General features: G+C 46.5%; 10 protein-coding genes across 10 annotated transcripts; 2 read left to right on the forward strand and 8 right to left on the reverse strand.

Annotated features, from left to right (window-relative positions):
* Positions 1 to 487: 487 nt before the first annotated feature.
* EDB93DRAFT_1107652 (uncharacterized protein) lies at positions 488 to 1003 on the reverse strand (the record flags this gene model as incomplete). Its single annotated transcript, XM_041447751.1, has 2 exons — positions 488 to 886; positions 950 to 1003. The coding sequence occupies 2 exons, from the start codon at positions 1001 to 1003 to the stop codon at positions 488 to 490; spliced, it is 453 nt and encodes a 150-aa protein (XP_041303008.1).
* Positions 1004 to 2193: 1190 nt separating this feature from the next.
* Positions 2194 to 3362, reverse strand: EDB93DRAFT_1107653 (uncharacterized protein; the record flags this gene model as incomplete). Its single annotated transcript, XM_041447752.1, has 4 exons — positions 2194 to 2561; positions 2604 to 2782; positions 2835 to 2924; positions 2986 to 3362. The coding sequence occupies 4 exons, from the start codon at positions 3360 to 3362 to the stop codon at positions 2194 to 2196; spliced, it is 1014 nt and encodes a 337-aa protein (XP_041303009.1).
* Positions 3363 to 4559: 1197 nt separating this feature from the next.
* EDB93DRAFT_1254960 (uncharacterized protein) lies at positions 4560 to 5715 on the reverse strand (the record flags this gene model as incomplete). The annotated part of the gene is made up of 2 exons (XM_041453706.1): positions 4560 to 5297; positions 5362 to 5715. The coding sequence occupies 2 exons, from the start codon at positions 5713 to 5715 to the stop codon at positions 4560 to 4562; spliced, it is 1092 nt and encodes a 363-aa protein (XP_041303010.1).
* Positions 5716 to 6891: 1176 nt separating this feature from the next.
* On the reverse strand, positions 6892 to 7358 carry EDB93DRAFT_1175146 (uncharacterized protein). The gene is made up of 3 exons (XM_041450463.1): positions 7264 to 7358; positions 7159 to 7211; positions 6892 to 7101 (listed from the first exon to the last, which is right to left on the reverse strand). The coding sequence occupies exons 1-3, from the start codon at positions 7268 to 7270 to the stop codon at positions 6919 to 6921; spliced, it is 243 nt and encodes an 80-aa protein (XP_041303011.1). The 5' UTR covers positions 7271 to 7358; the 3' UTR covers positions 6892 to 6918.
* Positions 7359 to 8117: 759 nt separating this feature from the next.
* EDB93DRAFT_1331528 (uncharacterized protein) lies at positions 8118 to 10607 on the reverse strand. Its single transcript, XM_041455213.1, has 6 exons — positions 10355 to 10607; positions 10150 to 10306; positions 9919 to 10091; positions 9713 to 9869; positions 9064 to 9657; positions 8118 to 9013 (listed from the first exon to the last, which is right to left on the reverse strand). Exons 1-6 carry the CDS (start codon positions 10514 to 10516, stop codon positions 8175 to 8177), a joined length of 2082 nt encoding a protein of 693 aa, XP_041303012.1. The 5' UTR covers positions 10517 to 10607; the 3' UTR covers positions 8118 to 8174.
* An 868-nt stretch (positions 10608 to 11475) lies between these two features.
* Positions 11476 to 12857, forward strand: EDB93DRAFT_1107655 (cytochrome P450; the record flags this gene model as incomplete). The annotated part of the gene is made up of 9 exons (XM_041447753.1): positions 11476 to 11517; positions 11550 to 11664; positions 11715 to 11815; positions 11865 to 11901; positions 11955 to 12014; positions 12076 to 12088; positions 12143 to 12711; positions 12762 to 12817; positions 12840 to 12857. The coding sequence occupies 9 exons, from the start codon at positions 11476 to 11478 to the stop codon at positions 12855 to 12857; spliced, it is 1011 nt and encodes a 336-aa protein (XP_041303013.1).
* Positions 12858 to 12890: 33 nt separating this feature from the next.
* EDB93DRAFT_1175154 (uncharacterized protein) lies at positions 12891 to 14900 on the reverse strand. Its single transcript, XM_041450464.1, has 5 exons — positions 14221 to 14900; positions 14096 to 14171; positions 13893 to 14044; positions 13402 to 13828; positions 12891 to 13339 (listed from the first exon to the last, which is right to left on the reverse strand). Exons 1-5 carry the CDS (start codon positions 14578 to 14580, stop codon positions 13119 to 13121), a joined length of 1236 nt encoding a protein of 411 aa, XP_041303014.1. The 5' UTR covers positions 14581 to 14900; the 3' UTR covers positions 12891 to 13118.
* Positions 14901 to 16185: 1285 nt separating this feature from the next.
* Positions 16186 to 16919, reverse strand: EDB93DRAFT_1093419 (uncharacterized protein; the record flags this gene model as incomplete). Its single annotated transcript, XM_041446511.1, has 2 exons — positions 16186 to 16647; positions 16698 to 16919. Coding segments are annotated over 2 exons (684 nt in total), but the record flags the coding sequence as incomplete, so codon positions are not given.
* Positions 16920 to 18900: 1981 nt separating this feature from the next.
* On the reverse strand, positions 18901 to 20063 carry EDB93DRAFT_1107658 (uncharacterized protein; the record flags this gene model as incomplete). Its single annotated transcript, XM_041447754.1, has 4 exons — positions 18901 to 18926; positions 19000 to 19354; positions 19427 to 19539; positions 19946 to 20063. The coding sequence occupies 4 exons, from the start codon at positions 20061 to 20063 to the stop codon at positions 18901 to 18903; spliced, it is 612 nt and encodes a 203-aa protein (XP_041303016.1).
* A 1845-nt stretch (positions 20064 to 21908) lies between these two features.
* EDB93DRAFT_1107659 (uncharacterized protein) lies at positions 21909 to 23843 on the forward strand (the record flags this gene model as incomplete). The annotated part of the gene is made up of 9 exons (XM_041447755.1): positions 21909 to 22232; positions 22465 to 22536; positions 22873 to 22962; positions 23096 to 23184; positions 23240 to 23269; positions 23313 to 23461; positions 23518 to 23537; positions 23590 to 23712; positions 23763 to 23843. 9 exons carry the CDS (start codon positions 21909 to 21911, stop codon positions 23841 to 23843), a joined length of 978 nt encoding a protein of 325 aa, XP_041303017.1.
* Positions 23844 to 24101: the final 258 nt, after the last annotated feature.

Genomic DNA, 24101 nt, shown 5'->3' on the forward strand with positions numbered 1-24101 from the left:
CTCTGTAGCTGCCAAAAGATGTCCATTACAGTAAGTGGCCTTCATTAACTGTAGAGCAGAGAAGGTGGATGATCCAAGAGCATTGCGGCGCAAGGTTGATGTGATTCCCCCGCTAGAGAATGCGCGTTCAGAGGGAACCGCACTACCTTGAATTGGTAGATAATCACGGGCAATACGAGCGAGTGTCGGATATTGTAGCGAGTGTAGCTAATGAATAATGTCAGTTGAGAATGTGTGAATAAAAAAACAACTTACCCCCCACCATGTGATGACATCATCTGTCTCTTCTAACGGCAAAGTAAGATATGAGGTGAGTTCGTGATGGGGGTCGCGCATGTGAAGTTCTGCGGCTTGACGTGCCATGACCGCATCACGCATCCAGGACTGGCTCGCTCAGGTTCTTCAACTCTTTGATCTTGACGTGTTTCTTCTCGAGTGTCCTGTACTCATCTGTTAACGTTTGATGGTATTGTCGAAGTGCTGCAAGTCAATGCTGTCCCGAGGCCACTATGATAGGGTTCATGTCGACAAGCTCCAACTCTGGTACATTCTGTGGGCTGCTAAAATCAAAGGGAAGTGTTTCCGCATTTTTAACATGGTCGATCTCAATGATGAGTGGAATAGTGTTCATCTCTCTCATGGACACGATCCCATGGCACTTGAATGGTAGTATTAACTTGTGCGTTTCAGTGTCGTTTTCAGGCCGGTCGTTGTAGACCCCGAACTTTAGACGCTCTCCCATCTCCAACATATTGATACATGCGACACCAACCTTGCTCTTTATCACCTCAGTATCCAGACGTTTGATTTCCTTCCCAGCATCGTGCTTGGGAGCGACCACCTCCACTGGTCTGGTGTCAAGGTGAAAGCTTGATCCTCCTCCTTCCTGTTACACCCATTGATCATCAGTTTGTGTTGTTAATTCTAGGTATACCCATTGTACACTTACATTTGTTGCTTCAGATTTCTTTCCTTTCCCTTTGCGCGATGCTTTGGGGTGCATGTCGATATGTATTTTCAGTCCTGATCTTTAATCGATGTGATGGTAAGTGTCTAACAATTGATTTTATCGCTATCCGGCTCCTTTTTTAATAACCCTGGACCCTTTGCCCCATGCACGCTACGCTGTCGCCTCATGTTCTTACTTATGCCTCATGTTCTTAGTACTTTGAGTTTCAGCGATGGTCATGTGATTTGATCACGTGACGATTATTATCTCTCCGTCTGTATTTACTAGCACACACCCGTTGTGCCTTTGGCACAGGAAGCAAAAAGAGCACTTCGCGCTCTTTGTTGGCTTCCTGGCCTTTGGCTTCATCCTACCTTTGGGTGTTTTAATAATCATTATTTTAGATCTTGAAATAAATTATATTGTATTCATTGAGTTGAGCATGATATATTACAATTAATGAGATTAGACATATTGAACCCTCCTGTCCTCCTGTTGTTCTCTGGTTTTCTCATTCTCCTGTTTCCCTGTTCTCTGTGCAGATAAGAAAAGTAAAAGTACAATTGAATGTGTTGATTTCCCCTTACCTCCCTGTCATCCTCCTGTCCTCTTGTCCTCCTCCCGTCCTCTTGTCCTCCTCCCGTCCTCCCACTTCTCCTGTTTTCCCATTCTTCTATTTTTCCCATTCATCTGTTTTCCCTTTTTCACTGTTTTCCTGTTCTCCATTCTCCTGTTCTCCAATTTTCCCCATTCTCATTTCTCAATTGTCTTTTCTTCTTAAATTTTTTTCTTAAATATGTAGTTAAATTTATTATGATTTGAATTTTGTAAATAATAAATGTTTTTCAATGAGTGCTGCCCTAACGGGCAGCAGACGCACGTGATAGCCATGCAATTTTTCAAATTGAGCCTTAAGCGAGGTAAGCGAAACCATGTGCTTCGCACATGGCCCTACGCGAAAACCATGTGAGTGTCCGGTCCTTCCCTCACTGTTCTCCCTTACTTTATAGACTAGCACACACCCGTTGTGCCTTCGGCACAGGAAGCAAAAAAGAGCACTTTGCGCCCTTTTTTGGCTTCCTGGCCTTTGGCTACATCCCACCTTTGGGTGTTTCAATAATTATTATAGGTTTTGAAATAAATTATATATATTGTATCTGTTGAGTCAAGGTTAAGTCCAAATTTAATTACACTTGGCATTTCACAAATTAAGACTAACTATAAGACAAATGTGAATGTGAATGTCAAGAAGGCTTCCAGCCAGGGGGAGGACCCTCCTTGAGTACCTGGTCCAAATGATGCCGCTCCTCCCAAGTTTTCCCCTTCCTCTCCTCAAAGATGTGTTCACGCCAAGCATCTGCAACCTTGCGCTGCTTTCTATGTTCAATTGCCTCATCCAAGCATGCACAACTAACATCCCAGTCCATGTCATTGCACTTGCGGGCATGCTCAAATTCCTCATCTGCCCTGATCATTCTCTTGGCCATCTTTGCATTTTCTTGTCGAAGGTCATGAACTCGCTGCTGTGCTGCATGGAGACCCTCTCGCCGAGTGGAGATCTTGCTGTATGGGTCAGTGAGCTGTCTCCATTCAAGACACCTCGAGTGACTCTCTGAAAAGCGGAGATGGAGTTCAGCTGCCCAGTCAGTCGTACCTGAGGGTACTGATGGAGCAGTGGATGCAGCAACAGGCGGGGTGGGTGTCGCAACAGGTGGAATAACTACATGGCATTGAGCACGTCGCTGCAGTCGGGCAGCATAACTTGTGTCCAGACCCTGCAGAACCCTGGCATTCCAGTCAACAGCAGGGGTCGGCTCGAGAAAGCTGGTGTACCTCGTAGCCACCATAAATGACAAATCAGACAGACAGAAACAACAGAACTCACCTGGCAACATGGCCTGGCATGATGGGGAGTGCAACATTGGAGTCACCACAGGCCACAGCAAAAGATGCTGCTGAAGGTGCTGGGGAAGCACTGGGGATAGCAGCTGCTGTAAATTTTCCAAATCAGATGAAGACAAAGAAAAAGAACTCACCTCGAGGCGGCTGGCTCTGTGTCACGTGACACGGTAAAAAATGTGCCCGTGTCGACAGTACTGGCAGGGGCAGGCTGAGTGCTAGTAGGAATCATCATGTGAGGGCAGCAGGACACAACCGGAGGTATTTGAAAGCGATGGGAAATTTCGGCAGGTGAAGGGCGAGGTCGTGGCAGCGCTGGTGCATTGGTGTTTGCAGCGTTGGGTTGCGGCGTCGAGCGCGGGCGGCACTCGAAAAAGCCACGCGAGTTGCCAAAAAGAGAACTAAGCGAGGTAAGCGAAAACCACATGGCGTCCGCACGTGGACGCCATGTGAGCAAACGTGGATGCCACGCGAGCACACATGGCATCCATGCGAGCATGCATGGCACCCACATGAGCAAACGTGGCCTCCATGCGAGCTTCACGCGAGTGCTCGGTGCTTCCCGCAACTGTTCTCCCTTACTTTATAGATCATTGTAATCTTAGTATATATCTTAGTATACATAGTGAATTTATATTATAATTTACATTAGTCCTGTGCTATCGCTCATATAGTAGATCTATATATATATATACCTACCGTAGTACAATTAAATAACATGCCTGCATAACTCGTATGAAATATTTTCAACTACAACAATTCGTCCCCCCGTCCAGACCGTTCCAACAGTGGCCATATTGACTACAAATATATTTGTATTTGTATATTTGTATGTGTTTTATATGTAATCCATTGTATACGACGCCGTTAGGACGGTTCTATCGGCGGCCTAAGTGATCTGTTGAATGAATGGTAATATACAAGATAAGTTATATTATAGAGATATACATAGAGGTAAATATACGCTTGTGAGTGAGTCCAATGGGTCTAAAATACCTTATATATATGGTTTTTTAGACATAGATAACGGAAATCCTGCATGATCACAAGTCATTAATATGTTTTGGGGCCCTTGGGGGTAACAAAACCACATATTGTACCTAACCCATTTACAAATATCCTCTATAAATAGGGGTTGATTTCATGCAAATCTGACATGTGCATATTTGCGCAATATGGGGGGTCCATTTCACGCAAATCTGACATGTGCATATTTGCGCAATATGGGGGGTCCATTTCACGCAAATCTGACATGTGCATATTTGCGCAATATGGGGGGTCCATTTCACGCAAATCTGACATTTGCATATTTGCGCAATATGGGGGGTCAATTTTGCGCAAATCTGACATGTGCATATTTGCGCAATATGGGGGGGTCCATTTCACACAAATCTGACATTTGCATATTTGCGCAATATGGGGGGGTCCATTTCACGCAAATCTGACATTTGCATATTTGCGCAATATGAGGGGTCAATTGTGCGCAAATCTGACATTTGTATATTTGCGCAATATGGGGGGTCCATTTCACGCAAATCTGACATTTGTATATTTGCGCAATATGAAGGGTCCATATCACGCAAATCTGACATTTGTATTTTTGCGCAATATGAGGGGTCAATTTTGCGCAAATCTGACATGTGCATATTTGCGCAATATGGCTGTTTTAGATATACCATAACCCAGCCTTAACTCTAATGGACTTGCAAAATCATGGGTAGAATGCCTGAAAATAGACCGGGTCCTCGTCGTTGCGTACAGGCACTGGTGTGCGACAACCAGACAGGTGCATTAACCCTGATGCATAATCAATCTGGAAATCGCGTGACTCAATTAACATGCTTGTTTGTGCATGAGTCATGTCTGTGAAAGTCGAGAGGAGTTGACGATGGGCATCCGTGCGCCACTGATAAGCATATCCAGGCTCAGACATCTCGAGGCCAACATCAACATAACAATGTTCTTCACCTGTCAGATCATCATAATGAAAGTCACTGAGGGTCTTCATTAAAGCATCCTCGGCCTCATCAATGTCTCCTGGACAATGTTGGTTGGCCTCTTTGACACCCTGCACCTGGACCATGAACAACATCCCTTTTGCCCAAGGGAATGCAGTACCCAACGCTCGAGCTAGATCATGGCCGAAGCGCCTAACACGATTGCCGGGGAATGGACGAGTGCCATACTGATACATTCCACGAGTCTTTTTGGCACGGGTGAGGGCGCTCTCATAGTTGACAGGCCAGTTGGTGACGGTGTCAGGACTGAGTCCATGTAGGACAGGCATCAAACCCTTTTCATACAGGCCCTTCTTCTCTTCAAATGTGAGTTCAACATCCTTCCTATCAGGGTCATATAACCGAGGGAAGAACAATCGCACTTTTGTGCGGATGCCAACTGCACCCAAACAGATATTGGGCACACGATGAGGCCTCATAGGTCTATCTGCCTGATGAGGTCCCCACAGGGAGTGATGAGTATGATATGGTAGACGGGAGACATATCGAATGCACCTGTCTGCTATGGGTACTCATGGGAACATTGATATGGATGCTGGAGTGCAGAGTTTCGACAGGGTTGTTGAGTGGGTAGAGAAAAAGATTGGACTTGACAGGTAACCAGTCAGTGAAGGAGAGGAAACTATCATAATCCCTGACGACGGAGACCTCCCTGGGTGCCTGAAATTTGTTGCGGGTTGGTTCGATGGAGTACTGAATATTCTCCTCGGTGTCCTTTCCAGTAAGGGCAAGGATGCAGGCCCTATAGTAGGTAGCATCAGATATGTTATGGTGGGAGGTGATATCAATATATGAGGAGTTGAAGTCAGAAATGGAACATCCTTCGATCTGTGGGGCTGGATGGTTCATGGTTGGTTGGTTTAGTTGGTCGATTGACTCGCGCGAGTGTTGGGTTGTTATTTCTTGGTGGAGATGCTGGTTGTTCTTAATGATCATGTAGGTGAGGGGAGAGGGCGGCGAATGTCGACGAGGTAACTATACAGCATTTAATCATGACACATTATGTCTTCTTTAAAATTTTGAGCTCGGCTTTGTGGGGATATTACAGTCTAAATATCTTCGTACATTGATGAAGAGTAACCATGAAGGATTTGATCATGACAAACATGACATAGTATGTGTTCCTTGCTTTTGATATAATGCTCTAGAACTTCCTATGTTGATGAGGTAGCTATGCAGGAGTTAATCGTTACAAACATGACATGCTGTGTCTTCCTTGCTTTCGATATAACACTCTAGAACTTAATATGGTAACCACGGAGGAGTTGATCATCCTAAACATGACACTCAGGATGCCGTCAGATGCCGCATTCTACATATGTAAGGACAAAACGATTTCGAATTCATGTGCCCCATGTGCGCGCGCCACTCGAGCGCCAACTGAGCTCCACATTCTCGATGTTGTAAAGAAGTTATTGAGAGGAAAGTATTGGAACTACAACGAAGAATAAACTCACGTTCTTCCATATCTGAGGAAGCCGGTAAGTCAAATATAATGAGGTACACAGCCAGGCAAATATTCGGCCAATTACGCGTTCAGCCGATGGGGAATCTTCTGATGATCGAGTGCGTGACTCGTTCTGGCTAAAATGCCAGAGGGAATTCGACAGTCACAACTCCTGCATCTGATGATGACCCATGGTAGGGCGGGTCGTGCGAGGACGCTGTTAATGGATGTGGTACATCAACTTCATCTACCAGTGCCCTCCGACGCCGTCACTTCTCTCTACTAAAGATCTGGAGTGAGCATAGGTTAGAGTTCCAACACTAAACAACACCCCAAATCCAAGCAAGACCATACTTGCCCCACGTCGACTCGCACGCGAACTAGCCCTATGGCCACTCGCCGCACGCGAGCTGGGTTGCTCAACCTCAATATCTTCCGCACCTGCCATATGCTGCTCTGGACGACCCCGAAAATGCTGGGAAATCGCAGCTGAGGAGCTGTAATTTGCAATGACGTCGAGACGACCGGCCGACATGGAGCGCCCGGTTGATGATCGTGGCATTCTCGGCTCCATAAAACGCGTTTCCGCCCAGAGTGAAAACTTTCTAAGAGTGCTGAGAAGACTGCACCATCAACCTCAACCTCGTATTGTGCTTCTTCGACGACCTGGGGTGGTGCGTCATTGAACGACTGGTCGGCGAGATGCTTTCGTGGAACACGATGTTCAGGTAAAAATATTGACTCAGCAACGAACAGTTCACTATGCAAAGGTAGGTCGCAAGATAAGTCTGAAAGCGAAAGCCAGTCATTATCATCCAGACACAGCATGACCATCAGTAGCCTACATGGAATGGAAGCCGGTGAGTGACCAAACATCCGACTGAGTTCGAAAAGTTGCCTAGAAAGTAACATCAGCGGATGGCAAATTAATCGATAAGGATGTGTCGTACTGAACATCCAATTGCACAAGAACGGTAGCGCGAGGCCCTCACACGACCACCGTTTGTAAATTTCAATCACCTGTCCACGATGGCAAATGTATGGCGCAAACCATCGTCAATTTCACTAAGTGCAACGTAGATACTGATCACTCACGAAAATTGGGCACCAAGCTTAGAATCGGTGCATAATGGTCATGGTACGAGGAGAACAACTCTCCAATATATTGGGCTGTATGACTGAGCATTGAGGCATCGTCGAGCTCAAGCAGAAGGGTTCGCCTGTCCGCAGTGGTGACGTGAACAGTGTAGAATGATTTGGGCTTACGGATTTTTAACCATTGTTTTGCTTGGCCGCTTAATTTAAACTTTAGTCCAGCTTCCTACTAGTAGTAAGTTAGGGCGCTGACACTTTCTGTCGGTGAAATTTTGATCTCAAATACATGCTGAGTATCATCACCCCAGACAAAGCAGTTGAGGTGCAGCGGTTCAGAAGGCACTAAGTCAGACCGCGATCAGTAGGGAAGAAAGGGTGGCAAGATCGAAATGTAACTCGGCAGGTGGGCCTTGGATAACAATATGCAGACGCTTACGTTAAGGAGCATTGTCAAAAACTTCTAGTATTTCATCTACAGGCGATAGCAACTCCCTCTTGCTAAGTTCGAGACTCTAGGCCGACTCATAGTAAAGCGAAGGAAATGTTCCCTATAGCCTGAGATTGACTGAAGAACCATGATGCTATCAAGGTACCAGGTCCGAGAACCGCTGATCAAGTGCTAAACCAGGAACCACCACTGATATATAGCACTATAGACGAATTTCGTGATCCCGGATCCCCATACTCATTGGCTTCACCAGTTTTCATAATGTTTGTGTAATGTTTGTCTATTCACAATGCAGTATGGGAGCTACCCCGATGTTATCTACAGTACGCTACTTAATCTCGAAGAAAACATGGCGTTCAACATCTGAATATCATGATCAGCCAGGATCAACTGTCCGTCTTCTGCCCCAGTAGGCCTCCATAGACGTTTTCCTCGATATACGTTGATTGGGTATCGGATTTCACCTATTATCCCGGACCAGTCGAAATCCACGAGTTTGAACCCGGGGCTGTGATCCTTTTTTACCATAACATTTGTATTCCGAATGTCTCCGTGAACATAACGTTCTTGGTGAAGAGATTGAAGTCCCATAGTGAGCGCATCGCGATGAGGGCGAGGATCGGAAAGTTCCCCAAGACAACAGTAATCGTCTGTGATAAACTCCATCACAACCATGTACCAGCCGCCTGGTAGGTGTTCGAAGCCGTAGAGTGCTGGAGCAAAGCCGCCAGAAGCACATCGTTGATGTACTTCCTTAGAGTAACGACGGACGAACTTGATGCAGAGCATCTTGTCATCGGTTGTTTTGGCGGAAAAGAGTAGCTTGGTGGTATCCATTTGATGGCAGTACGTGAAATGACACGTCGACGATGTGTCGACGCAAGTATAAGAATACGGGTATGGAAACCCGGGATCTGGAAATTCCGAGTCCAGAAATCGAAGGTGTGGATCAGGAGAAGGGGACGTAGTGTTTGATGACATTCGCTCGTAGCATTCCGAGAGAGACCGAAGAGCTTTCCTGAGCGCACCAACGTGCCGTGCGACCATCACACGCATTTTGGTATCTGTTTTGTGATGGGACAGAGGTAAAGCAGCCGAAATCGCCTGCATGTTCGGACGCGTGCTCCAAACAGCGGCTGAGAAATCAATGTATGACCCTTTGAATTGTGATCAGTGCATCGCGAGTTGTGGAATGCTAGAAACCTACCAAAGAGTGTGATTGCTATACAGGGAAACCTAAATGAAGGCTTCTCCTTCGAGAAAGAGGTCGTGGAATGTATATAGTATGAAAGGACTTGCATGTGGGGTTCTGCCTTCGTGGACCCTATCTCGTTCTTGACTTCTGCAATTGCATAGCGGAAACCTTTGTACTGTATGTCACCGTCGGTGGTGTAGTTGCTGCCATCAATTGTCGTGGCCCTTATGTCGATGTCGTGCTGCCGCAGGAGTTCACGAAATTTAGAAGCACGTCCTGTCTCGTCTGCGAAGAAGCCGGACATAGCCACCGACAATGCCATGACCAGCTTGTTATCGTCTGGCGTTGGCTCATGGTTTTCACAGTCGTCCATGAATGCACCGAAGATTGGATGAAGTAGCGTGCTGGGTATAGTATGTGCAGCCGAAGGGGGTCGATCCCAGTGAATGGTGAGGTCCGGGCTTGTCTGTATGCCTTTAAAGTTAGAAGGCTCCCCCTGACTGGAAGGAGCATCCTGAGGAAATTTCCGGCTGTACTCTGAACGAAGTTGCTGCGTCCTGCTCAGGAGTGCGGAAGGCGACAGTTGCAAATGAGTACGGGAGCCGTCTGGAAGGTAGCGTCAGCTCATCTGCCGTGTCAGTTATACCAACAGGTAGCTCACCAACAGGTGGGCGTTGGATCACAATATGTAGATGCTTATACTGAGGAGCATTGTCGAAAACCTCTAGCATTTCATCCAGAGGTGATAGCGACTCCATCTCGTCGAGTTTGAGACTATCAAGAGTATGCTTGAGCGCTTTATTGAAAGGCAAGTTAACCTTCCAAAGTCTTAGCGCAAGATCAGATCACAGGTATCAGATCATTTACCTTCCATAGCTCGAGACCGCAAGCGGCAATGTGGTCAAATTGTGGCTTCGTCTTATCCTTGATCAAATTTTTGAGGTCACCAACAGTCTGCTTCTGCACGATGTCGACTGGGAAAATACGGTTTGGGTCTTCGCCCAAGACAATGCAGTTGAGGTGGAGCGGTTCCGAAGACACTAAGTCCGACCGCGATCAGTAAGGAAGAAAGGGTGGCGAAATTGAAAGATAACTCACCGACAGGTGGGCCTCGGATAACAAAATGCAGACGCTTACGCTGAGGAGCATTGCCAAAAACTTCTAGCATTTCATCTACAGGTGATAGTGACTCCATCATGCTAAGTTTGAGACTCTCAAGAGTGTGCTTGAGCGCGTCGTCGCAAGGCAGGTTGACCTTCTAAAGTCTCAGCGTAATATCAGATCACAGGTATTGATTACTCACCTTCCATAGCTCGAGACCGTCAGCGGGAACATGGTCAAATTGTGGCTTCTTCGCGTCCTTGATAATCTTTTGGAGGGCGCTGACAGTCTCTGTCGATGCAATTTTGATCTCAAATACATGGCGATGATTGTCGCCCAGGACAATGCAGTTAACTTTGTACATCTGACGTTGAAACAAGAGTAATTTTGGTATGAGCAGTGACCGCAGTGAGTGCTGCAGAAGTCAAGCAGCCACACCACGTGACCGCGGCGCCTACAGGGCAGCTTCACCACTGAAATGCAAGTTTTACCATCAACTCTTATACTCGTCTTGTAAAAGGTCTAATACCTACAGTTAGTAAAATTATTACATGTCAGTCTGTAACCTTATGAAGAGCATTATAAGGGTAAACTCCGTGGCCAATGATTAACATCATGGGGTCACCATGACGGTCATCCCTCAACGCCAAAAGGCCTAGGCAGTGATAATCAATGCTAAGGAACTCAGGTGAGCAACTGGCTGATACAGCGGTTTACTCTGAGCTCCCATATTAAATAGCATTCAATAGATTTTGCTGACTTCTGACATTCTGCTAATTGTCAAGAGGGCAATTCCTTTTTGCCACGACAACTAATGTTGTGCAGGACTGTTTCCATCGTCTGACGATCCTGCATGCCAAAATTCAAATTCACCGTCTTGACACTACGCATGTGTTTTGCTAAGAAAACGGCGTTCGTGCGTTGGACGGATGGCGTTGATATCGCCACGAGTCACCTCCCACACATTGTAACTGTCGATTACTCGCAGCTTTGCCACGTAGGCTCCTTCTCTGGCTTACAGGAAATTTATACAAGCCCGGCACTATATATACTTCTTGCACATCCGACGTTTTTGGCGACTGCCCTATCATCGCCTGTGACATGGCATCCGAACTTGGGTCTTCATTTGTGTCGTCTTTAAGTACTTCAAGTTGTTGCCACATATTGGTCATCAACTAGCAACATCCAAGCTATGTCACGGTCTTGGGTCAGTCCTGGCGTAGCCTACCTCACTCGGGGGTTCATTTCTGTCTTTTTTCCGACCGCTTCTTCCGTCATTATCATACAACGTTTGGCTTCTCTGCAAGGTTTTCGAGTCCCCCCATGGCTTTTGTCTCTGGTGGTTTTGGGCGCAGCCCCTCTGGGGTTTGCTGCTTATATTTTCGTTAATGTTGCAGCGACGAAAGGCCACTCGACTCGGTGCCAGACTCGTTCCTCGTGTCCAGGGCGAATGGCCTGGAAATCTGGACAAGGTAGTGGACATATTCATGAGGTTGGAGAACGAATACCTTGGTATAATTTCCGTTCCATCCATTCCATGTTCATGCTTTACTTCCGTCCAGGACAACCTGCGCTGGACGAGATGAAGGAACTTGGGCCGACTTTGAATTTTCGGTTCTTTTGGGAGGACGATATCATGACCTCGGAGCCCCAACACCTAAAGGTAAGCTCCAATTTCTATTCGAAGAAAATCTAAACCAAGCTCCACCCAGACCATGCTCGTAACTGATCATCAGAACTACGTCAAAGGTATGTCCATGAATGTTGTCTATCTGCATGTAATGACTTATGACCCGATTTAGGTGTAAAGTTTGGAAAGGCAGTTGACTCGGTTCTTGGAACGGGTGTATTTAACTCGGATGGTAAGCGTGAACAGAGGGCCTTTTATGTTGTGACTGATGGATCGATTGTCCGTACCATCAGGTGAAACATGGAAGTGAGCCATATATTTTTGTATGAACCCGATAGGGAACCTTCAACATGCTTATAGGCTTCACCGAACTATGACACGGCCTTTCTTCAATCATGATCGGATGAGTCATTTTGAGATCTTTGACCGTCATGTGAATCGTACTATCGCTTTGGCGAAGGAACGTTTCAAGATGGACTTGGCGATCGACTTCCAAGTAGGGCTTCAACTCGGCATTTTGACATCTTTGTTGAAGAACTGCCCACAGGATCTCATCTCCAGATTTACACTTGATTCTGCATCGGAGTTCCTGTTTGGACATTGCACTGATTCACTTTCCGCCGAACTTCCTTTCCCCCGTAACACAGGAGAATCCACAGATACCATTCAAAGAGACATTATAGCAGCCTTCTCAGATGTTTTCTCTCAAGCTCAACATGCAATCAGTCGTCGTCTTATACTTGGGTCGACGTGGCCAATGACTGAGATTCTTGCTGACAGCACCGCGCAAGATATGAAGGTGGTCAGCGAATTTTTGGATCCGATTTTCGAAGCCGCTCTGAGGAGGCATAGCACGGCTGCCAAATCAGATGAAAACAACACTGCGGGCAACGAAACGCTTGTGGATCATCTGGTAAAACTGACATCGGGTGAGGCGGCCCGTTACCTGGGAATTTCTGTTGTTGAATATTATTTTCAGACTTCAAAGTCATCAAGGACGAGACGTTGAACATATTACTAGCAGGAAGAGATTCGGTAAGTTTGCAATTACCTCTAGAGTCATCCTGGTTGGTAATAGATAATATTAGACAACCTCGGCGTTGACTTCGGCTATTTATTTACTTGCAATGCACACGAATGATTGTAGTTTTTCACATTATAATTGTCTTCACCATAGATTTCAGCAATCCAATGCGATTAGGCTCATACATGACAGGTCGTTAGTTCTGGTAAGCTACCCGATCCCCTGGGTGAGCAATGTGGGGAGCTCCTTCGAGGACGTCGGACCATGTTGGCTGAGCAGATCGCAAAGTGAGATTCTCATTCAAGTGCACTGTCAAACATTCGTTATGTTGTCAACAGTAGTACAGGCAAGTACGGATGTGAAATCAAGCGAAAGGTTTGGGTCTAGAGATGAGGCCCTGGTCGACTCCGCGACCCAGTGTCTGATGCTCGTTTGCCAGTTGTCCGTCTTCTGTCGCTTTTCGAGATGTGAGACTGCATGCTCGGTGAGAGTGGCCCCACCTGAATTGGGTGACCGTTTACGTTTGCGGTCGCCTAGTAGGGGTTGATTGTTATTCTGATATATATATTTCTGGGTAAATCAGACTAGTGCGTACCACCATGTCCAGAGCGCGTTTTCGACCGTTTGCTACGTCCGTCCGTCTGACCAGCGTCACTCTGTTCTCTCTTCCTCTTACCGCCCGTTTCTGACTTCTCCCAAGCCTTCGCAGCTGCTCTCACATGCGGATCCATGAAAAGATCCCAAGTGTCACATAGGAGCGTAAGTCGTTGTTTTAGATCCTTGGCGTCTGATTCCATAGTAGACCCTTCAGTCTGTTGCGGATAACGACGAAGAACGATCTGATCTATCTGATCTCTTTCGCACTTGGGCCCTGCATTTATCACGGTAAACGGAGGCGCGACATGACATTCGAGTAATGGGAGGTCAAGGTAAGGGTATTGATGAGCAATCGATCTGCGAAAGAATGGATCTGTGCAGGATATGGATATGAGGGTGTATTGCGTTTTCGTTTTGAGCCTCCACTGCACAACAGTAAATATTTTGGTCATGGGTTGGCGATACTATGAGTAACTTGATTGTAAGTACCTTCGACCGGAAAGATTTGCTAACATTAGACGTGGGTTTTTTTCTCGATTCGACAACTGCTGTGACATGACCGTTGACTTCTTCCAGCGTGTGCATATCCGGCAGTAGAAACCATCCATTCCTATCAAAATATGCATGCCAGTCCGGGCTTACTGTGGGCTAACATCAGAATTCAAACTGGCAAAATAGGCAACATGGCGTACAATAGAACATGTTTCTCCTACTGTCAACATGAAAATGTCTATATTCTAAGCCGAGGCAATATTCATAGAGCGTAAACTGAAGAAACATTAGAATCGCGTATTTAGTAGCTTATAGAACTGCTCACATCATCGCTTTTGCTCCTGCGTTGAATCACATGCGCTATCTGCAGAATTAAGGCGGAATCTCTCAGCGTGACAAGGCAAAGGCAATCGCCATAGATCTTGCGACATAATTTCCCAAGTTCGTTACGTGCGCGGTGAGAAAGTGATAAATTAGGTTCCGAGCGACTGGTAGGGGTTGAATAGATGGCGGTTGTATTGTTCTTTGTGGGGGTACCAGTATATTTATATTCGTCGTTGCTACTTTCTTGGAGATCTGGATTTTGATTTACAACGCGATCTGAGTCACTATCGTCGGGATCACCACACGATGATTCAGGATTCCGAACGCTGTCTAAATATAAAGATTCTGCGAGGGAAGACATCTGATTAATATCAAAACGGGGAACATGAAAATTAGTCTTGGTAAAGCGAGAATTGGCACCCGAAAACGAATCACTTGCGTTTGAAAGCGAAACGAAACTTTGAAACCCTGAATTGAAATCGCTGGGAATTTTGTCCGCTGGCGCTCTTCATAAGTGTCGTAACTTGCTCGGATCCCAAGTTAACGCGAACTTTTGAAATTGAGCCCTTTTCGGTTTCCCAGCAACATCCATGACGGTCCCCACGGTAAGTCCTCCTTCGATATTGTTGCACAGCAATCAATTAAATTTGACGCTGAAGCAGCCTTCTGAGCTTCTACCCATAGAGGGTATCAACAAACACATTACCGGACCTCAGACACTCCAGGATGTTTACCTCGAACTTCGAAGGGAAAAAGAAGAAAATGCGACACTCAAACGATTGCTGGGGCAACTTGTGGCGGAGCACAATAAGTTAGCAGCAGCCCTTGCTAGACTAGCTGAGTCTTGCCGCCCTGTATGTTTGATTTTTTCTACTTCAAGTTACGTATTGTTCACTAAATGCCAACATTAGTGGGTCTAGTAGTGCTCGTTTCCTGCCCAAGGGAACCAACTGGCAGTCAGTCCTTCAATACTATGTTACATAGTCTACTAGTAAGCAGTAGACTAGAACGTGGTCACAGGAAACCGCATGTTCTCCTAGTAATCTACATCGTAGTCTTTTTCTCCCTAATGGCCCCAGTGGCAGAACATCTTTTATTATCCACCACACATTTAGTGCATTCCTTCGACCGCGTGACGTGAGGACCAGAATAGCGCGAGGGATGTTTGCGAGGTCAGTAATGGCTGGTATTTCTCCAAGCGGTATGAAACGGACAGCATAACACACGAAGTATTGTGTAAATGGCAGAGATCGGGTGCACAATGAAAAGAGTGAAAGACATACATTGATAGACATCTAAGCGTCATGAGGTCACCTACAAGTTGCTTCGTCCGTGGACCGACCTATTGACTTCCACCACTTCAGGCGAGAAGGACACATATCCTGATAGCAGTGTGCTATTGCTGCTTGTCTGACCATCAAAAAGGGTGTTATTTTTGGAAACGCCACATGAGGCGAAAGGCTGGTTGAAGCGCGCGCAGAAATATCCACTCCAGTGTTTTGCAGGTGTCGAAACAGGTGCAATAATGAAGTCCTGGCATTCAGGATTGCTGCCAGAAATTTCGCGAGTATCAGGATTAATGGATATGGAACCCTGAGGATAAGTCAGATTACGAGGGTCCGAAGATCCAAGAACGCTAGCCCGAGTAGCCTCGATGAGAGTGTAAGGGCGACGGGTATCAGTGAATGTAAAACGGAGGTGTGCCTAAGTAGATATGACGCAACTGAATAGCGGATGCGGTCAATGTAAACAAGCTCTGGATAAACGAATCTGACAAGGCTGGGTGAGTGATACGCACTACGCAGAATCATGTATCAATGGAACTGAGACTAAATGCGTGACATGGGTGAGAAAACGAAGCTTCATAGCAGGTTGCAATTGAAGACTAGATGGGAGACATTCTGACCAGCTATCAAGATACATGTACAATGCGCTTCGTGGTCTCTTTGCTTAAGTTCTTGGCATTTTATTCAAGCCTTTCGAGCCACTCAGAGAATGGCACAAGTGGTAGAAGGTAACTTGTTCCAAGTTTACGTTGATATGGACTGACGGTAGGTCTGCGCGACGCAGATCGCGTTTGACGTTCACCAACAATGTGACTTCCCCGTCTCAACTCAGGATCAATGCGGAAGTTGTCAGATGCTGCGGCCATGGAACTAGGACAATTCGGAGCATGACTTGAACCTGCTGGCATGCCAGCCTGAGGTAAATTCATCCCCACCACGTCACAACCTTCCAAGAAAGAATTGTCATCATCGCCCTGTTCAAGTGCTGCTCGAGCAGACTTGCTGCGGCGCTTACGAGGGCGCTTGTAACCCTCACCACCAGAGCAGTCGAGTTGCCAATACTTTCCTTTGCCTGTCTCCGTGATGTCACGGGGTGCATGTTTGAAGACTTTGTTCAAAGAAAGGTTATGGCGAATCGAGTTCTGTGCACAGCCATGAATTGGAATGGGTGAGGAATCAAAACAAAACCCACCTTCCAAGCCTTCTCATTTCGTCGATCGTCGAACCATTCGAAACGGTCCTCTAGTGCCGTGTATATCTCTTGTAGCGTGAGCTGCTTGTTTGGGCTTCCATAAATCGCGAGCTTGATCAGTATAGGATAGGGCTGGTTTGGTTTCTCTCCTTTGGGGGGATCTGGAAGCGCCCACAAGTTGACCTCCTTGTACAGCGGGATGCGCAGTGTCTCACGTAGGTAAGGTCCTGCATCTTCAAAGAGGAGGTGCTTAGACTTCTCATTGGTGGTGGGGGCGGCAGAGAATGTTGATAGTGATCTATGAGCACTTAACGAGGATGCTGACGACCGTCCAATATGGGCTTGAGATGAGTGAGTGGGTAGCGGGAGGTCCTGACTCAGTTGTTCATAGAACTCGGGAGTAAGATTAATGTTGTTGGATTGATATGAAGGGCGGACATGAGGTTTGTAATAGATGGAGGTGCTGCTATACTGCTGATACTGGGAATGCGACGTGTATGACTGGTCTTGATCGGAAGATGAGGCCTGGGAGCTGCTCTGGTTGCTGTCTACGCCAAGATGAGACTCAGCGAGAATTGGGTACAGCAGTGGGAGGAATAATAAATAAGATGACTTGTAAATGAACGCTTGTACTACTCACAGATGGAATGTCATTAGCTCTGTAGTGCGTATATGCTTGTAGTAGACACTGCCCAGCCCGAGGAGGGATAAAGAAAGGGTCATTAAAATAGTCTGGAGTCCGAACTCCAGAACCATCACGATGAGCTCTGCTTGGAGGGGCGCTGAAATGGGTGGCTCCAACTTGGTTGCTGGCGCATGCAGTGCTAGAGTCGGACAAATCCGAGTCCCTGTCTGAGATATTAGTATGAGAATGCGAGACGGTTACAGGGTTGTTTATCGTGAGATCATCAAGAGGATGTACGCTGTTGATCAAACCCCGGGTGTTGAAATACGATCCACCAGGCATGGCAAATGTACATGCAGATCTGAAGATATTGTAAAAAAAAAAAAGAAAACAGCAGGGACCCACCAAACCAAATAATTTGACAACAACAGAATGAGAAATAGTTGGTCGAGTATACAGTACTACGTAATAGATATTTAAATTAGATGGGCCGGGAGAAATTAGTCATGCCATGACGATATATTTGCGCTTCTTTTGCGTTGCACATTTCTGGTATTGCTGGCTGTTTGCACTGTGCAGCACAATACCCTGTAGGTACAATATATCAATATCTAGGTAATGCGCACGACAAGATATTGAAGAATAAGATAGTCATTAGTATTGTTTATCTATCGCATCTTAACATCTTATCGATAAATCAACGAAAGATAATTGGGCTTGAATTTTATCAGTGCTTTATATTGGTTTTTAAGATCTCCACCAATCGGACGACTGCGTTACTGAAGTCGTAAGCATTCGTAACTATGTGTTCATTTCAGCTGGATGTGGACTCTACTTAGCTAAATATAAGCAGTAGCGCCAGCTAATTAGTGGCAAAGCCTGCTACCTGGCATCGCACGTGCCAGGCTCTCATTTCTCATTTCTGATGTTCGTCAACAAGCACATAGATTGCGTATAGACTAACATATTCACGAGACGGCTAAATTGCTCATTTATGCAAGAGGTGCTACAGCTGCACATTGATGAGCGATCCCAGATACCTGCATGTCGGTTGGTCATAATCATACTCTCCAATCCACTAGCTATTAATGATATCATTCGTCCTAGCACCAGGGTTGAAAATTCATCTCTAGCTGCCCGAAGTTCTCGTCGTCAACCTTGCCGCACTTTACCTCTGTCAAGATGAGTTCAGGCTAGTTCATGTTTGGGTGGACACCGTGGATGGGCTGACGGCCCTAGTCTAGGGTTGGATTACACCAACTTGAAGTGAGTAACGAAGGATTCAATCAGTTTCGAGGCTCAGAATGTGCACCGCAAGCTGCACACTCGCCAAATAGCAGATGCTGTCACAATAAACTTCACTGCTCCACCAATGAGGAAGGCGTGGTACTTTCTTAGCCGTGCAGAGAACATGCGTGATTAAGCAGCGCGATTTCAGACAAGAAAGTGCCAAGACGAATTCCAGACTGACAGGACTCAAAAAAGATGGCATGAATAATGGACATGGAACATTTACGAGACAATGAATAGCCCCGTCTTGGGATGAAGACTGAAATGTATGGCAATGACGACTTTCGCCTAAATCAGCGTGATCCATGTAATCACTGAATATGCATGAAGTGTCTAAAAAAATGTAGCGAAATTAGCAAGCGTAAATAGAGACAGAAATCCACACACCATCCCGTTCACCACCTGAGACAGGTATAGGGCGGAGATCAACCACATGATTGTCTTCCCTACCAACAATGTGCCATGCGACATGGACCCTGAGATAGCCTGTAGAACCTGCCAAAAACACAGTAACAGCACTAGACTTGAAGTCCTCAGATATCGGTGGGTACGAGGGTCGCAAGCGTTGAACAAGTGCCCCATAGTCTTGTCTGTACTGAATAGCAGCGGATAATTTTGCAGGTGCCTTGACACCATCTACAACAGGCGTCGCAGGGCGCATCTCAGCGTCCTCGTAGTATGTGATACCAAAGTTCGGGTTATGAAGCGCATCTAACGCCGAAGCTAGGCCCGTGATTGTTGGCTGTTCAAATATAAGACCCAGTGGAGCTTCGACGACAAAGACTATCCTTATATTCAGTCTCTCTCAACCCACCAGAGAACATTGTGTGCTTGCGGGTGGTAATAGGTATACCAATTGTTTGTCTTTGTGACCAGTCACCTTGATGTGTCTCGCGTTTGTGACCACAACGTAGTCCCCACAGTCCACTAAAATGAAAATAAGTGATATTATGGTGTTTCAAAATGCAGGGAACGTCAGCTCTTGTCGTATATCGGCTTATGTCTACCCATCAGCACGAGAGCTATTCATTCCGCCAGTTTTCCGAGAACACGGTCAGAGGCATTGACACTCGCACATAAGCAAGAGTGGTCTATAATGAAATATTAGACGTCCGCCTCTGTATACCAGGACAAAATCGTGTACGTTGCCTACTGCTTGAGACATGAAAAGTTGAAAACACTGGTTCAGGCAGGCCATTGGGCAGCTTTGTCATCTTTCATCATGGCAAGGGGGGGGGGGGGGGGGGGAAGGCGTTTGATTCGCTTAGTAAGCACTAGTTTGAGCAAGTAGTTCTCAGGCTCACGTCATGCCCAAACGGCACCCTCTCCTTACAAACTTCCTGCAAACTCCTGAGCTGCTGAGCAAAGATGGTGGAGGAAGAGCTCGGTTCTCCATTGAGTCCAGGCATGGGCTCGCCGTTGTCACCACTCTCCAGGACATCCTTCAACATTTCGAACCATGCATTGTTAGTTGTTGGGTTCACGGCACGGCCACGAGCACCATCAAGTGAATGTGCTCGGTAAGCTCGTAGATGGTCGGAGTGCTTCTCAACGAAACACTGAGTCCAGTTTTTTCCCACTCCAGACTCTGGGAAGGCATCTCCAAGTTGAGCTCGACAGATTTCATCAACATGTTCCTTGAGACGCTTGTGGCTAAGCGGAAAGCCACGTCTAGCCATTTCAACGATGTATTCAAGAACTTTGTCTGTTTCTGTGGGTGTGAGCCAGCTTTTCGTGGAGCTATTGAATTCACTAAGTCGAATCCCTCCCTTGGCAAGATTTGCCAGAGTATTATGATTTAAACTGATTAATTGTCCCGTTTCTTTGAGGTATGCCTTCTGAACATCCATACACACTTTACGAAGGCCTTGTTTCTTCTCCGAGCTTGGTTTTGCAAGTTCAGCTTGGTACTTCGCCACAGCACGAGCCATGACTTTCTCTTTCTCCTCACGTGAGACCTGTGCCTTCTTCGTCAACGATTTTGGCCTCCCAACCATGTTGAAAGACTATATGGGTAGTTTGAAGGTATATGTTGAATACTGGCAGTGAACGAAGGATGTTGAGCAAGACCGAGTCAAAAAGGCACCTCGTGTCCAAGCTTAGTCTGGGTAACAAACTCGTTCCATCACTTGTGGATCACAACGTGTAGTAGCACCAATGAAACTTTGACTAAAATCATCTCTACTACTTCCAATACACTTGTAATGTTTGCAGATGAAGTGGAAGGGGTGAAACTGGGTGCAATGATGAGTTTTCGATGCTCGTGAAATTCTAACATGTTGCTCTGGAGTGATGTTTTGCAGATTCTGATGATTTTCTAAATTTGAAGACTATATTTTTTGGTACCATTAGATAGCAGAACATATTCTGAATATTATGATATAGTTTTTGCAAGGACTTGATGAAGAACTCATTGAGGAAATTTAATTGTACAGTAGAGTGGTTGTGTACAAAGGACCATGGGATCACTGTACAAGCCGTAGAAAGACGCCAGAAATTCCATGAAATCGAAATAAATAATAAAAAGTGATCTCCACCTGCCCAAGGCCTCCCTAGGGCGAGCGCAGGGACATCAGCCTTTGCAGGGTACTCTACGAGCACCCTGACGCACCGAGCACTTGTTGGACCCTCTGTGAAGCACCAGTACAAGCCATAGAAAGACGCCAGAAATTTCATGAGATCGAAATGAATAAATAGAAGCACTCTCCACCTGCCTGAAGCCTCCCTAGGGCGAGCGCAGGGGCATCAGCCTTTGCAGGGTACTCTACGAGCACCCTGACGCACTGAGCACTCGTTGAACCCTCTGTGAAGCACCAGTACAAGCCGTAGAAAGACGCCAGAAATTTCATGAGATCGAAATAAATAAATAGAAGCACTCTCCACCTGCCCGAAGCCTCCCTAGGGCGAGCGCAGGGGCATCAGCCATTGCAGGGTGCTCAATGGAGCACCCTGACACACCGAGCACTCGTGAACCCGTTTGCGAAGTATCTGCGCTACCTGAGGAAAGACGCCTGAAGCAGACTGCAATCAAAAAGGGCGTGTGCAAGGGCCCATCAGCGCTTGCAGGATGCTTGCATAGCACCACTAGCCCCTTATGAAAGAATGGTGCCGGAGCTGCAGGGGAATCAATAGGAGCGGTCCTTGGACTAGAGCCTATCGGCGGTGCTTGTGCTGGCTGTGACAGGCGGTCTGGAATAACTTTGGATGCCCTACTATGGTAAAATTTGTAACAACCTGATCACGTGACTTATTACATCTCACCATGTCCCCCCCTCTTGCCTTTTCATGCCTCCAAGATGTCCAATATCCGATGCACCTTTGCGTTAATTCCCAATCGCCGGTCCTACCTCCTACAGGCAAGCATGCCCCTCCAAAATTGGCTTCTCTTGCGGCAGATATACAAGACGCGTATGTGCACAAGCTTCCGCGTGTCTTTATACCTTGCTGATGTTGCCATGACTCTTGATGCTTTGGGCGAGCTGCAGGAAGTGCGATTAACTCTCCACACTTTACATGGGGAAGCTATTGTTTCTAGTCGAGATGCAGCCCGCCTCTCCATTCAAACACCCGTTCCCGATACACTATTGGAAAAGACGTCCCCAGCAAAGATCTACCAGCCGGTACGTTCCTTTTAACCCACATACTGGCAACCTTTATCAATCTTAATGCATGCATATCTGTGCCTTGTGTTGGGACCCGCTCAAGAGTCACGGGCGATGTGTCCAAGCTACGTAAGTTTCTTCCAGACCATACTTGTCGGCTCTCTCTGATTCAAAACAACACGATTGTGCGACCACTATCAATCCATGCCTCACTATATGCAAATAACGCAATCATGGCATAGAGTTCCAGCATGATGAAGTGGTCAAGAACCGCAAGGGGCGAAAAAAGATGCTTGCTGACGATTGCGAATGCTGTTGCGAGGTGTGTGTCTATTTTTTGAAAAATCGCTACTCAATCTCCACGCATATCAAATAGTATGACGAAGGTGCTGTACAGCTGCCTCAAGCATCCGCTTGGGCGCTCGCCCCCTTCGATACCTGCAAGAAATGCCGGTTATCCTTGCGGGGGTACACTAAGGAAGTCAAACCCATCTTTCTTGCGGGACGGAACTCGCATCATTTCTTCTTCATGGGATGGGGACTGCGGTGTCATTGCTGGACCCCTTCATCTTCATTGCTGGACCCCTTCATCTTCCATATGAAACGCCCTTCATCATCCTTTTTCGTTTTGTATTTACTCAGCCATCTTCATTGGTAGTCCGTCCGCTTGCGTGACAAAGTGCCTCGCGGTGCCTATGTAGAATGCAGCACCCCTTGCCCTCATGCATTCACCGGCAAGCACATCATTGTAAGTCTGTTGCTAGAATTATGTGATGAAACTTGACGCAGCACTGCTGCTTCAGTCTACCATTCAAGCCCAAATTCCACGCGAACTGCTCATCAATCATGATATTTCAGCCACCAATCGCCATGCTGAATAGCTTTACCCTGTGTCTGTTGGATGCGCTCATATGAATGTGACCGAGAATGGCAAAGAAGGAGTGGACTTTACTACAGGCTGTCTAGAGGAGTGAGTTGACACATTTCATTTGGGGCACCTTGCGTGACTACGATAATCCGCATAGGCCATTTGATATCATACCTGTTGACTTTGGGTACAAAAAGACACAAAAATTTTGGACGCATGTCTTCCTACAGAGGTGAAGTCACTGCTGGCTATCCTGATTTCCCAGAGGGAAGTGCTGCTGCTTGCAAAGAAGTGTCCGGGCCATTGGACTTGAATGCGCCTGACATCATCTACGCTGCCGAAGATGTCAAGGCGATCAATCAATTCCACCGCGACATCAGTAAGTCTTGACTTGCCATCCCCATCACCGTGGTAAAGTACTGAATCGAATTTCAGTGCAAACAATACAACACTCGGTGTGTGTAGCTGAACCTTTCATAATTTTATATCTGACCTTTGTACGTGTAGCTTGGAACTTGTGCCATGAAATCGGAGGCAGGTCAAGGAGTCATCGGCGCTCGACCAAATGTATACAGCACGTTAAACATGAACATCGCAGATACGTCCATCTCAACGTTGAACGTTGGCACGGTGAGTGCTGAACAAGGGATTTTTGATACGCAGTCTAATGATATCCACAGAAAATGTATTCGATGGCGCTTCTCATTGGAGGGCGGGCTGCGATCGTCATTGCTGAAGACTTGGGTATCAATTGCGTTTGATATGCATCTTTCAGGAATATACTATGGGCACACTGCCAACAGGGCAAACAGCTTGGTCCCCAGCCAGCTGGGAGAGCGGTATTAAAGAATTCAAACATTTTATGTATAGATCTGCAGACTATTTATACAAGTCTCAGTAAAAGCTTTTTGGTACCCGTGAGAATCCTGCTTATGAAAATAGAAAGGTCTCCATATCATTGAATCCAGCCAAACTCACATAAGTGCCTGCACTGCACTTCCAAACATGAAATTTTTTCG

This window comes from Suillus bovinus (assembly GCF_016758785.1).
Source record: "Suillus bovinus strain UH-Sbo-P2 chromosome Unknown EDB93scaffold_83, whole genome shotgun sequence".
Classification (NCBI taxonomy): domain Eukaryota; kingdom Fungi; phylum Basidiomycota; class Agaricomycetes; order Boletales; family Suillaceae; genus Suillus; species Suillus bovinus.